The 13852-nt window shown below is 37.8% G+C and overlaps 1 protein-coding gene across 4 annotated transcripts in view; it reads right to left on the bottom strand.

The window, feature by feature from the left end:
- Positions 1–13852, bottom strand: part of ATRNL1 (attractin like 1) — a 491214-nt gene that overhangs the window by 379090 nt on the left and 98272 nt on the right. For all 4 annotated transcript variants that reach the window (XM_069863707.1, XM_069863708.1, XM_069863710.1 and 1 more), the window contains exons 14-15: positions 8894–9026; positions 7408–7589 (exon numbers count right to left, since the gene is read on the bottom strand). In XM_069863707.1, the coding sequence (XP_069719808.1) occupies positions 7408–7589; positions 8894–9026 (315 nt within the window). The remainder of the gene's footprint in view (positions 1–7407; positions 7590–8893; positions 9027–13852) is intronic.

Raw genomic sequence — 13852 nt, 5'->3', positions numbered from 1 at the left:
ACAAAGTCATAGGGAGGATCATGAAAGCCAGAGCAGCCGTAAGAGATAAAAGCAGTAACCATGAAAGTACAGACTACAAGCAAAAGCAACACACGTCATAGTCCTCATCATTCTAAATAGCTCTAATATCTGGACAACTCAGAGTCATCATGTCAGGTATCTCAAATTCCATATGAACAATCTCTGGCTCTATGCTAGGGTAAAACATCAAAATACAGACCTGAACACTAAGCAGCATGCTATAAAATACACATCGTCAAAGCTACCACCTTGCAGGTTCACTCACCCTGCTCTGGGCCTGTTGTCAGGATGCCAAAACCAGATTATCCACAACAATTTTTTTAACATCTGATTAAAATACAGCAAATATCCAAGAAGCAGGCCACCAAAATCCTCCAAGGACATGCTTAAAGCAAATATTCAATTACCTAAGATTAATTCAGTACTGTGGTGGACTACAGCTGAACACTGCTGGTGACAGCAGAGACTGCATGTTGATATCAACAAGGCGTATCAGAAAAAAATACTGCTGCTGCACTGCACAAAAAACAAACAGGAATAAACAAATAGTGAGCAGAGAATTCAGAGTTCCACCTGTGACACCTCCAGCCACCCATGGGTTGTGGCTATCAAACTCAGCTCTTCACAAAGAAAGCATAAATTTAGTCCTCGTGACTCAGACTGATGAAAGGTTCAATCCTAACAGCTGGGAATTCCAAAGTACTTGAAACAACTCTGGGCCTTCAAAGATCTAAAGGAGACCGCCAATCCAGCTTATCCTTCAGACTTAAGAAATGATGGGAGTTAAACACCCTTCAGTTAAACTTTTTGGTTGTTTCATTTAATGCAAAAACAAATACAGGAAACTTATTTTAGGAAATATAGATGGCATTAGCAGCAGGTGTGCAGTATGCACTTTACAGTTACAGTACTATTAGGAATTACTTATAAGAAAGTAAAGGATGGGTAAGATCACTCTTTGCTTCAAGTGTCTTGCCTTGTTATTAAACCAGGTGGGTGAAAAATACAGTACAAACCAACTCTTCACTTCAGAAAAACACTTGCTGACGTGAAATCATAGACTCATTAAGGTTGGAAAAGACCTTTAACATCATCCAGAATAACCATCAGCCCAATACCATCATGTCTGCCAAAACATGTCCCAAAGCACCACATCTACACAGTTTTTGAACACCTCCAGGGATGGAGACAGGCCATGGACAGCCTGTTCCAATGCCTCGCCACTCTTTCCATAAAGAACGTTTTCCTAATATCCGGTCTAAACTTCCCCTGCCACAACCTGAGTCCATTTCATCTCATGCTATGATTCCTTAATTGGGAGAAGAGGCCAACAACCTCCATGATAGATTTTTGACTGAATAATACAGATAATTATTCTTTATGGGATTTAAGAATTCTTTCAATTACATTTCATATTGTTACAGGAAAGGTGTTGTTCATAATATTTTGCCTTAAGAACTTTTCTTTCGTGAGAGAAGAGGAAAGGATAGGGAAGTTAAGAGCAGATATGATTTGCAATCTACTATTTCTTTATTTTTATTCAACATGTATAGGCCTCAATTTCTTTAAACATTATTACAGAATACCAGTATTCATATTCTGACAGTTCAAACTGAGACAATTTTTTCTGGAATACTATTGCTTACCATATTCTGAAAAATTATGCATACTTTCAAATGTTTCAGTGGAGAATTACTAGGCTTCAACATATATCTATGAAAAGCCCTGTTACACATTATATACAATTCATTTTAAAGCAACATCAACAACAACTACACTTATTCTGTAGCATCCTAGATAAATTATCAGTTTAAAAAACAGGGAAATGGGGGAAAAAAAAAAGAAATCGAAGTACAGTTTTACACTGAAAAGCAGCAATGCAATACACAGCAGGTGGCCAAATCCACCTTGGCAAAGCTTGTAATGGACCTTACTATGTTTGCACTGGCAAAGACAATCAAATGTATCTTGAAAACTATTCCACAGCTTTATCCCACTACACTATTTAAAATTTAGAACCATTCTCTCTCCTCTCACGTATTTCTTTCTAGGCCAGCTTCTAGAACTCACACCCCATCCCAGAAGCCATATACTTTCCTTCAAAATACAGCTAGCCAGAGTTTATCCATTTTTATCGAACGAACTTTTATAACACTTATAAGTTGCCAAAAAACCTTTTAAGTGAGAAATCAACCTTTATGTTAAGTTTAAAAAACTTTCAGAATTATTGAATTCTGAGACAAATTGCTGGACAAGGCTTCTTTTCATCTGATAGAACATCAAAATTTCAGCAATACAACATACACCAGGTGAAAAGCATTCTATGCTCACAGCTAGAGTCCTATTTAATTGATCATAGAGCAAGTTTTCAGGCATTACAGCAATTTATTAAACAGTGATCGCTAACTTCAAAAATGTGCTTTTCTTTTATTCGAAACTACTCAATTCTAATTTTCTTTAAAGTGGTAAATACAGAATTATGTCAAAAAGGAAAATTGTGTAACCTTAACTAAAGAGTTGATAATTCATGATAAATCCACTGTTTACCCAGAAAATCTAAGTAGGACTAAGCTGCTTTGAGGTTTTCAGTGAATGTGGTCATTTATAGTCATGACACATTTTTCAGGCACTATTGCTGTCTCAGCACCTATTTAATGAGGGCTGAATAATTTGCAGATGAGTGAAGTGAATAACCAATTACTACAGAGGCTCAAAATTCTCCTCTGTTTCTTAATTATGTGAATTGCTAAGGAATTACATATGTCTTCCAGAAATTTAAACCACCTTTAAACTCCTTTCATTTTGGAACTTAAGTTGCCCTGGAACTGTACTTGTACAAACATATCTGATTCCTGTTCTAATGTGTGCATCACAGTGGCCCCTTAGTGCTAACTTTTCCATAATGTTCACTGCTTTGAGATGGGCTTGCGGTTAGTTTGCCTTCTCTGTGTCATTATGAACAAAGAAACTGCTTACTGAAAATCAGAGCGCTATATGAAGAGAAACCATTCGTTTATTTACTACCTCATTACTTAGTTTCTGTTCTTGAATTATGCATCAATTCTACACTCCATACCTATGTGTTTCATAGAATGGGTTGAGTTGGAGGGGATCTTAAAGCCCATCCATTTCCAATCCCCCTGCCAAGGGCAGGGACACCTCCCACTGGATCAGGTTGCTCCAAGCCCCATCCAACCTGGCCTTGAACACCTCCAGGGATGGGGCAGCCACCACTGCTTTGGGCAACCTGGGCCAGTGCCTCACCACGCTCACAGGAAAACAATTCTTCCTAAGATCTAATCTCTCTTTTAGCTTAAAAACAATTCCCGCCCCTCCCCCACGCTCCATCCTATCCCTGCACTCTCTGAAAAGAGCCCCTCCCTGACTTTCCTGTAGGAAAAAATGTTTTGTAAATATTTACCCAGTGAACAACGCGTTATAGGCAGTGGAAGTAAGCTATGTGGGTTTTAAGGGTCTCAGTACCTACTAGACACAAATATAGATGTAATTAGTAGTAGGAGTCACACATTAAGTCATAATATTACTTATTTCTTCTACTCTTTTCAAATTTTGCTGTTGTGGCATTGGTTAAAAAAAAAAGACCAAATGTACAATCTGGCAAACTGAACACACTACAACTTCCTCAGTTTCCATCTACAAAGATTAGAGCTGGGATTACAACGGGACTTCAGTTTAGTTACACTGGCAATTTCTTCTTTGTAGGGACCTTTTGTTTGTTTGTTTTTAAATTGAGGTTCTCTTCTCAGGCATCCAAAGTGAGTCAGTCAAGCTCCCCATTTCCTGAAAGTGGGAAGATGGTTAAACTAGAAGTGAATGAATGGGCATTCAATGCCACAACTCCAATACAGAGACAAAGTGCTAAAATAATTTATAAGACTTGCCAACCCACAACAGCAAAGTGAGACTGATAGAAACAGTAGTAGGACTAATTCAGAAAAAAAAAAAAAGTAGATGTCAGCTTCTCTACAGCAAGACATTGGCTAAATCTACGAAAACACATCTCTGTGAATGCTTTGAGCTAACAAGGAACAACACCACCAGGCAAAGCTCACTAATTAACCCCAACTTACACTCAAGTATAATTTATAAGGGATGCTTAACCCTGAGAATAGTGAGGTAAAGAAAAGCCACAAATAGTTTATACAACGAAAAGCAATGTTTAAAACTGTTCTGATCTTTGTTTCTGCTTACTACACCAAAACTGATTCTTCGCAGAATTTATTGCATGCTAGCTAGAGAATTATTATTTATAGTTAAATCCCACAGCTGTAAGCAAACTCCCAGGAGCGCTAATTGCACTTTTAAATGAGCATTCAACATCTGAATATTAGCAGGAGCAATTCATTAACCTCATATTGCTGTTGTTTTATCTACTTTGCAAAAAAACTCAAACATCCTTTCAGAATATTTTGCTTACTAGGGCAACAAAGCAGCGTATAAGGAAAAAAAAATAACTTTCCTTTTGCTTTAATGCAGCAATCTGCAGTCTTGCCATAGTGTTTGCTGAGGCGTTCTCTTAAAGAATTCCACCCCTTTTCAGTGAAAAACACATTAAATAGTGATAGCTTTAGACTATATCTGCAACTTGAACAGTGTTTTTACTTCGCACCATGAATATCTTCATTTTGTCCCTTATTTTAGTACCAAAGGAACCTTCTCTTTATCCTCTAAAAGGAGGCAATCTGTTGGTTTCCAATTTTGCACTGAAATTATAGATAACCTGGTCTGGACAGGGTGTGGAGACAGTGACAGCCTCCTTCTTCTGAATCTTCCCAAAGCATCAATGTTTTGTATTACCTAAACATGATGAAGAATTGGTCCTAATTTTGAACCAGAACAAGGACTTTGTGTATTAAAGTACAATCTACAAAGTCCCACATTGTTTCTATGAACAATAAACAATTCCTAAGTTCTTCCAGGCTGCAGTATTTACCAATACCATTTTAAAGTTTGCAAAATACACAACAGTTGCCAGAAGTGTTTTTCTTTCCTTGTTACAAGAACATCAAATAAACAAGAGACAAAAGCAGATCCGCAGCATTACTTGCAAATGTTGCTCCAACACATTCACTAATCCTGAAAGCTTTTGTTGCACATAGGCAAAAGATTTTAAAGCCTACACCAGTTCAAACTCCATCACAGATAACACGGATTAAAGGGATAGTGTTCACCTCAGCTGTTCTGACTACATTGCAAGCCCCACACCACCACCTGTTCCAGAAACAAGCCTTGTAAAATGAAATCTCACCCCTTAAATCACAATGATTGCAGTTCGAGAGGAAAAGGCAGACAAAAGAAAAATAAGCAATGTTTCAGAGCCCCTCTATCACACATAACACATTGAGACTGTCTCATACAGAATGAATGCAACTAGACAGACAGATATGAATTGAAAAAATACATTTTCTAAATGTCACTAAAAAACAGCATAAGTCATAGTAGCATCTCATTAGATTCTAATAACTAAATGATCATTTCACCCCAGACATACTTTTAAAGTGATACATTTGTCTACAATTGCTTAAACTGAGTATGAGGTAGCTCACATTTATATCACCACATCAGCTGAGGACATACTTCGTTTAAATGAAGATATGGCCAGCAGAATGTCACCTTGTAGAAATTCTAACCTGAAATATAAGGAAAATCTAGATTCCGAACAATTAAAAGGGTATTTCTCATCTACACCTCAAGCCAGTCAGGTAACGTCAGTCATATCAATACTCTTATCACTCACTAGTATATTTAAAGGTTGCCTGTGTGGTACTACATATAGGAATAGGGGGAAGATGTCTGGGTGGGGAAGAAAGCAGCAAAATAAGAGAAATCATTGCCATCTGTGATTTTGTTGATTTAGGTTCAATTACATTGTCTACTTTATCTCATATCAAAGAGTGAACAGAGAATGTGTTTCAAGGCTGCGGTAAGTACAATGTCATGGGAGATCTTCTGACACAGAACTACTACACTCTTTCCTTTACAAACAAATAATAGAAAATACATGCACTTCCAGGAAAACAAAAAAAAAAATTGCTTTGCCCAGGTCCTACATTTATTGGGAAAAAAATCCAAAAAAGTATATAACCTCTGTTTACACATCCTTCTTGAAATAGCATGCTAAAAAGAATAATAAAGAATATTTTGATTCACAGTATGTCTCCCTAAACTCTTGCATTTAGATTTAGTATGATACAGAGGCAAAGCTCAGCTGCTGTTTCCTTTGTAGGCATCTCAATTCATCTGCAAAATAACAATTTTGCAAATAACATACTAGCTTAAGATAAGCTTTAATTATTATTCATAATTATCTTTCATTTTCCTGTAACTGTAAAATCCCAAGGTACTTAAAAATTAGGAGTTTTATCCAGACAATGAAACGCTGCATGTTCTACAAACCAAAATACAGGCTTTTCGAAGTGTGAACTGATTTGCTTGTAATACACCTTATTATTCTAAGACATCCCATCTTACAGTACACTGTACGGTTTGACATCTTTTGAGCATACATATATTTCACAAACGTGCACCAATGACATGAGTAGGCTTTCCAACAGTTTAAACACAGCAATAAGCATTTGAATATTTAACAGCTAAAAAACTGAACCTGACCACCCGTGGACAGGCAATTAATCTTCAACTTCCCTTCTCCTGGCCCACATTTAACAAATGAATATTGATCCCTTTCCTAAGGAACATTCTGATGGCAGCTTCCTGCATTTGCCAGATACGTGTAAGAGTTTTCAGTCCTCTCCCACCATTACCACAGAAATCTCATGAGCTCCTGGCTCATTCTGGTCCTGCAGCGCAGAGAATTTCTACATGCTTCACATACAAGTACAGTTTCTCTGTGTGACCCTCTGGTCCCACACACAGGTAACACAGGGAGCTAGGATTTTCTGGGGAAGATATCTTCAGTTCCTTCCTGTCCTCAACTGCTTGCAGCCTCACTACTCACAACCCAAAACCAATCCCAAAAGCACTTTCATGGATACTGATGGGAAAGTCAGGATTTCTTTCTCTGTTTAAGTGAAAGTTATTTTGCCTTGTTTTGATTCCTGCTGTCTCAGTGCATTAAAAAGAGCCGAGATTTCCCAGATCAATGTTACGGCCATTCTCTTGAGTCCCTAAAAGCAAGCAGTATCCTATCACAGTAAAATCTGGTAAGGAGAAGCACTCGGGAACTACTGTGTCACGGGATTTAAACATGAAATTTCCTTAATATCCTACACACTACGTATATCACCTTTAGCACCATGCCACATTTCTTTGAAGGAATAAATTTTTCTCTCTTTGGACAAATCCCTAAAATAGATTTCTCAAAGCAAGCTTAATTCACATAAGCATTTATTGCAGTTATCAAGTTACCTGAAGTGTGTATTTCTGTATTTCATCCAGAACAAATTCCACTTCTTTTGAAGTTGTTAATGAGGCAAGATTCCCACTTAAATTGTAGCAATACAGTTTGGCGTTGTCATAGCTTTCACGACTAGAATTTATACGAAGGCAGGCATCTCCAATATGGCTCCATCCTTCCCCACACAGATGAGCTAGTGTAAAGAGAAGACAATTAAAGTTGATTGGAAAAACCTTTTTTCAAACCTAAGGGTGTCTGAATTTTATCTTCCCAAGGTCATAATTCAAAATGCATCCCACCGTCAATATCCCTTTTCACATCACAAATTCTAGAATATCAAGCAGTATTATATCGAACAGTTTATTTTTATGAAAAGAAACTTTTAACAACTTATAAAATATTTAAGATATGTGCTGTGTCAGCATAACAATATCATTACGACACTGTCCTCCCTGTATTTAGATTTGGGAATGACTAAATATTAAAGATTAGATTATGTACATAATTAAAAGTGCTTTAACCTCATACTTTACCTAAATTTTCCATAAATTTAAAAATCTGAATACCACTGTTCTAGAATTAAGAGATCACAACTCTACCCTATCTTTGCTTTATCATCCTATCTCTGCATTTACATTTCTTTAAACATAAATACAATTGGAATAATAGGAAATTCAGAAAGAGCTTATAAATATTTCTTCTTCAACATATTTCAGTATTACTCAGATTCAAATAACTATCAAAAGATGAGTCACTAATTCAGAGCAACTGTTACAGCTAATCTTTATGAAGATTACATAAATGCAGTTTTAACATGCACAAAATGAATTGATTAATGTTATTTAATGAATAATCTCTGTAAAAAAAAACTTGTGTTCATTAACTTCATCTGGACATAAAGATCAAATGGACAAGGTTCTGATCTTTAGCTGCATGCATGTAGCTATGAATATAAATTACAGAATAACTACTACATCAGAATGTTAACTGTCACCTTCTGAGAATATTTCATATTAGCATTTTAATATTCACTGCTTTCATAGTATTACCAACATCAGATAATTAAGAAACTAGATCTTAAACCTTATCTGCACAGGAGAATTGAAGAATGACTGAAGCATAATTTACAAGATCAACCCCCAGCTAACAAAAGTAACAGTGTCAGCAAATTTCTAAGAGTAAAGGATGCAGTACGGCAATTCAGCTCTGCACTCAGTGATCCCCACGGGCTAGAACTCATGTAGAGGTACATGCCACTATGCCTTCACTATTATTATTCTCTCTCCTAACAAGATTAAAGGTAGTATTGATTTATCAATCAGTGATGTAATTACATCTGCCTTCACCTGCACAGACAGGCCAAGCAGGGAGAGTCAGCATAAGAAAAACAAATCCAGGTCTACTCGTTGAATAAATATTCTTTGGTATTAACGCAGGAAATTTACTCAGGTTTGAAAACTGCAACAAAAAGCTGCATGCCCGCCCAAAAGCCCTTACCAGGAAGCGCCTGGCACTCTTGCTGTCGCTGGTCCCACTGGCAGTTCAGGTGCAGTGAGCAGCTCTTGCAGCTGGTCAGTTTATTGCAAAGCTGTTCATTCCGCACATGACATTTGGTGTAGTTTTTAACTGACTAGAAAAACAAAACAGACAAAACAGCATCTCAAACATATGTCTAATTATCAACAAACCAAACGTCACAAATGAAATACCCTGTACGCCTTTGCCTCCCAGAAAATCACAGTCACCTAAAAGCTAGATTGAATTTCAGCTCTAGATTCTCTTTATCAGTCAGCAGAGAGTGCAACAGGCATCTCCAGAGCTCAAATCCCCCCACCTGTCCTACACAACAAACTTGGAGTAGGTCAGAAAGTCCTCTGAAGATATCACTTCCCTGTACAGACCCAAGGAAGAGCTTAAATAACTGTACGAAATCTCTGTTCTTAGATAGTTCAGGGATATCCTCTCACTAAATTATTTTTTCCTATGCAGGCTGAAGCAAGCAAAACAATCAACAAGATTATAAAAAAATAGTATAACATGTAAGTATTAAAATAGCTACACATCGTTGATTGGAGGAGGGAGAACATGCTCTACTGTTTTATCTTGATTAAATGAAAAAAAAAATCAAAGCTATGGAACAGTAGTTACAAAACACAAGAAGAATTTGTCAAAAATTTCAATCGTTATTTACAGATTTAACTGTATGCATCAAACAGTCAAACAGTGACACAAAACCAAGAATAACATGATTTCTTTGGTACTTTATTATAACAGAAAAGGAGTAAACAAGGAAGGAGTTTTTACTTGGGTTTTTTGTTGGGTTTGGTTTGGGTTTTTTTATGAAAACTGAAGTCTCCCTTTCAGAGTTAAGTATTTTGAATACAAGTCTTCATTTCCACCACCCCCCCCCCAGTACTTTTAATTAAGACATAAAATTGATATTTAATATACTGCCCAAAATCCTCAGCCAATTAATCAGCTTATCCATAAGGCTGTCTCTGCTATCTTCATTTCAAGGTAGTAATTCAAAATAAGTCCTAATAGAAGACAGTTTTATACTCACAGAATCACAGCATAATTGAGGTTGGAAGGGACCTCTGGAGGTTGCCTTGTCCAACCCTAACAATGCTTGTTTCTCCTTAACAACAAAAGATTCATGCATGCACAGTAGCAAAAATGGATTGCACTTAGATAGTAAATGTACAGCTTATATGACAATTTTGGTTGCTTTCCTTTCTAATAGTCTCCTGGAATACAATTAAGCACATCTAAAGGCATCAGTCTACTGTACTGAGGAGGGGAGTCAACCAGGCTCCTTTTGTTTTATTTTATTTTAAAGTCCTGAAATAATGCAATTGTCAAAATGAATTTTCAATCTCACACAGGAACAGCTTCATTCCTGCTAAAGCACACTGCTGCTTAGGGCTTTATTTGTTGCCTTTATTGGATCAGATGCCCATGACAGAGCTTATTATAAAAGGTACTCACTATTTTTCTGGTACTGTAAAGCAAAAAGAAACAGGGAAGTAGTTCTAGGAGAAGGCATCTACACACCACAGCATGAAACAGAGCCAAAAGCAATACCGTAAAGTAACAGAATGCCAATACCTACCTAGGCCAATAAATGCATACAAACAGTATAGCAAAAAACACCTTTGCAAGAAACTCACAGTCAGTTTCACTCAGTGACTGACGCATATTCACAAAACTGTGTGAGAGATGCCTTAAAGTGAATTTTACAGCACAAGTAACCCCCGTCCGCTCATTTACAATACCTACTTTTAGCACTTCATGGTGACAGTTGAAATCCTTCCGCATTAAGATTGCTTTAGAAAATTATATACTCTTAGTGATACTACACACAGATTACAATTTTCCAACTAAACCAAGATATCTGTTCTATTACTTTCTAATAGTGAAGCTTCTTGTGCGCTGGTTATTCAGTGTTTAAAATAAAATTCAAAGTATCAGTGACTATTCTGTAATAATGTTCTCTGTTGTATTCCCTTATTCCCAGTACTTATTTTCCTTAAATCCAATTTAAACATTGCTTGCCTGAAAATCTCATTAGTTCAATGTAGATGTGAATCCAATAGGTAATTCATATTAACACATTATTAAGGTTATAACTTAAGCTACCCAACCCAATGAAATTCAGAAATATGACAGCCCATCTGTTACTGAAGTTCTATATTTCTGTAGGATATTTATAATGTTTACATACCAAAGTTTGAGTAAATCATGTTATAGAGAGAGTTTCCCACTTATGCCTGATTTACTTAGATTTTTTTTCTTGATATGGTGGTATATAGACAGACTTACAAGCTGCAATGACTTTATGCATGTCTACTGTAGAATGAAATTATTACAGCAGCGTATCTCAGAATATCAGAAATTGCTATTAAATAATGTACCTCTCTCCTCCTCCTGGATTTTTTCGGCTAAAAGTATAACCTTGTCTGGCTTGCCTAGTCTAACTGTAAATTATTAATGTAATAGATCTGCCCATTTTTTTCAATAACTCATGCGAGTATTGTGTAAAAAAAAAAAGACTGAGAAAACTTTCAAAATCCTTTCACATGATAAATATGAAAAAGAAGCCAACATATTGTCCAGTAACAACCTACGTGTGCACAGAAGTACTTCTATAATTTTCAGCCTATATAAGTCAATTAGCACTGAGACAGTCACAAACATAATACACACAGTACTTGGCCAAACTCAGCTCTCCCTCTTCTTTCTAAGCACGTTGCCTAGAAGGCTGGCAAGCAGGAGTCATTCCAAGTACTTTCAGGGCTTTCAGTGTCCCATAAATGTGCTAACCCACGTCAGACAGCAAGCATAGGCAGGTATATGTGGATCATCAGTGCATTAGTAATACTTATGGAGCCCACCTGTCCAAGCAGAGTTATTTCAGGAAAATCTCTGTATTTTACAGCCCTTCCAATCAGCAGAACAGCCACTGCCAACACCCATGTCCATGAGGCCAATGCCTATCTGATTACCAACATATCTTTAGTATACTGGCCTGTTTCCACGAAGCAAAAGCAACAGCTTCTAAAACATTATCGTCTGCCTCATCTGGATGTTCTAAGTAACAAATCAAGGTCTTTGCACAGCTGCAAATATGAGGCTTTCTCCTTGTGACATTTCCAAGCCTACAGTTTATTATCCCATGTTACCATCACACTACTGTTACTGTCGCAACATTTTCATTTTGTGTGCCTAGTCCCAAAGTAACAGTCTAAGAACATGGATCATCAGCCTGCTCCATTCCATTTCTCCACATAGTACCATTCCGTTGATGCTATTTTGGTGAGTTCATGTCGATAGCTGCAAAATTCTGTCTCCACTGCCTCCCAACCAAGATACTAATTTTGCAATAGCCACCTTCAACTTCTGATAGTAACTCTTCAGAAATAGGGTCATTGGGCACTGGAACAGGCTGCCCAGGGAGGTGGTTGAGTCACCTTCCCTGGAGGTGTTTAAGGCACGGGTGGACGAGGTGCTGAGGGATATGGTTTAGTGTTTGGTAGGAATGGTTGGACTTGATGATCCGGTGGGTCTCTTCCAACCTGGTTATTCTGTGATTCTGTGATTCTGTGAAATCATTTCAATGAATTTTCACTATCCCATTCTTTACTAACTCCACTAACAGCCCTTGCTATTCACTTCAAACTCTGAATAAAAGGCAGGAAATTACATAGAGAAGACTGGTGCATCAGTTGCTAATTACACTGACAACCTTCAGTGTGAAAGGCTGTCAAAGAAGGATACTGAACCAAGAGGCTTGTGCTAAACTACCCAGTGCTTATTAGGGATGAAGACGGTCTTCTTAGCAACTGTTCCTTGCTAGAGGTGAAAAGCACAGTTAGAAAATTGGCACCTAATATAGTATAATGTGTTAGGAAAGGAAGAGTTCTTGAAGATCACAAAGGAAGCTAACGATTAGTGCCTGGAATGTGAAACCACTCTGACAGACATAACATGGCTGTTGATGAATTTGTGTCTGCATTGTCCAGCCAAATTAACCTGATCACCTTCTATGACAAGGTAATCCGCTTACCGGATGAGGGAAAGGCTGTGTACGTAAGTCTTGGACTTTGATAAAGCTTTTGACACAGTTTCTCACAGCATTCTGCTTAGGAAACTGGCTGCCACTGGCCTGGACAGGCGCACACGCTCCTGGGTGGAAAACTGGTTGGCTGGCCGGGCCCAGAGGGTTGTGGTAAATGGAGTTGTGATCGGCCTTCAGCTGGAATTAAGTGTCTTCCCCCAGGGCTCAGTGCTGGGTCCAGCCCTGTTCAATGTCTTTATCAATGACCCGGATGAAGGCATCGAGTGCACCCTTAGCAAGTTTGCAGATGACACTAAGCTGGGTGGAAGTGCTGATCTGCTGGAGGGTCGGGAGGCTCTGCAAAGGGATCTGGACAGGCTGGACCGCTGGGCTGAGACCAGCAGCATGAGGTTCAACAAGGCCAAATGCCGGGTCCTGCACTTGGGGCACAACAACCCTGTGCAGTGCTACAGACCAGGGGAAGAGTGGCTAGAAAGCTGCCTGGAGGAGAAGGACCAGAGAGCAAGCTGCTTTTACTAGTGGGAGTGCGTAAAGAAGACTTTCAACTCAAGCACAGCCAGGTGTGTGGAACAAAATTTATAAAGTTAAAATACTATTATATGCTTGTCAAAAAGTCAAATGAACAAGCAAGAGATGCAGCAGCCAGTGGACAATAACCTGAAGTATAAAAATGGCACTAAGCAATATTAAAAATAAAAAATATAAAGTGGTATGAATCTATGCATTCTTATTGCTTGTCTATACAAAGAGCAGAACAATCTTACCAAATCATCAGAAACCAGTTAATCTTAGGGCAACAGAGGTTCATATTCTTTTAAGGAGATGACAAATAACTCCATGATTTAAAGAAAAATATTTCTATGACAATCAGTAATCAG

The sequence above is a fragment of the Phaenicophaeus curvirostris genome, chromosome 9 (genome assembly GCF_032191515.1).
Source record: "Phaenicophaeus curvirostris isolate KB17595 chromosome 9, BPBGC_Pcur_1.0, whole genome shotgun sequence".
NCBI classification, from domain to species: Eukaryota; Metazoa; Chordata; class Aves; order Cuculiformes; family Cuculidae; genus Phaenicophaeus; species Phaenicophaeus curvirostris.
Note: the sequence above shows the minus strand (reverse complement) of the source record. Positions and strands in the feature narration are given on the sequence as shown.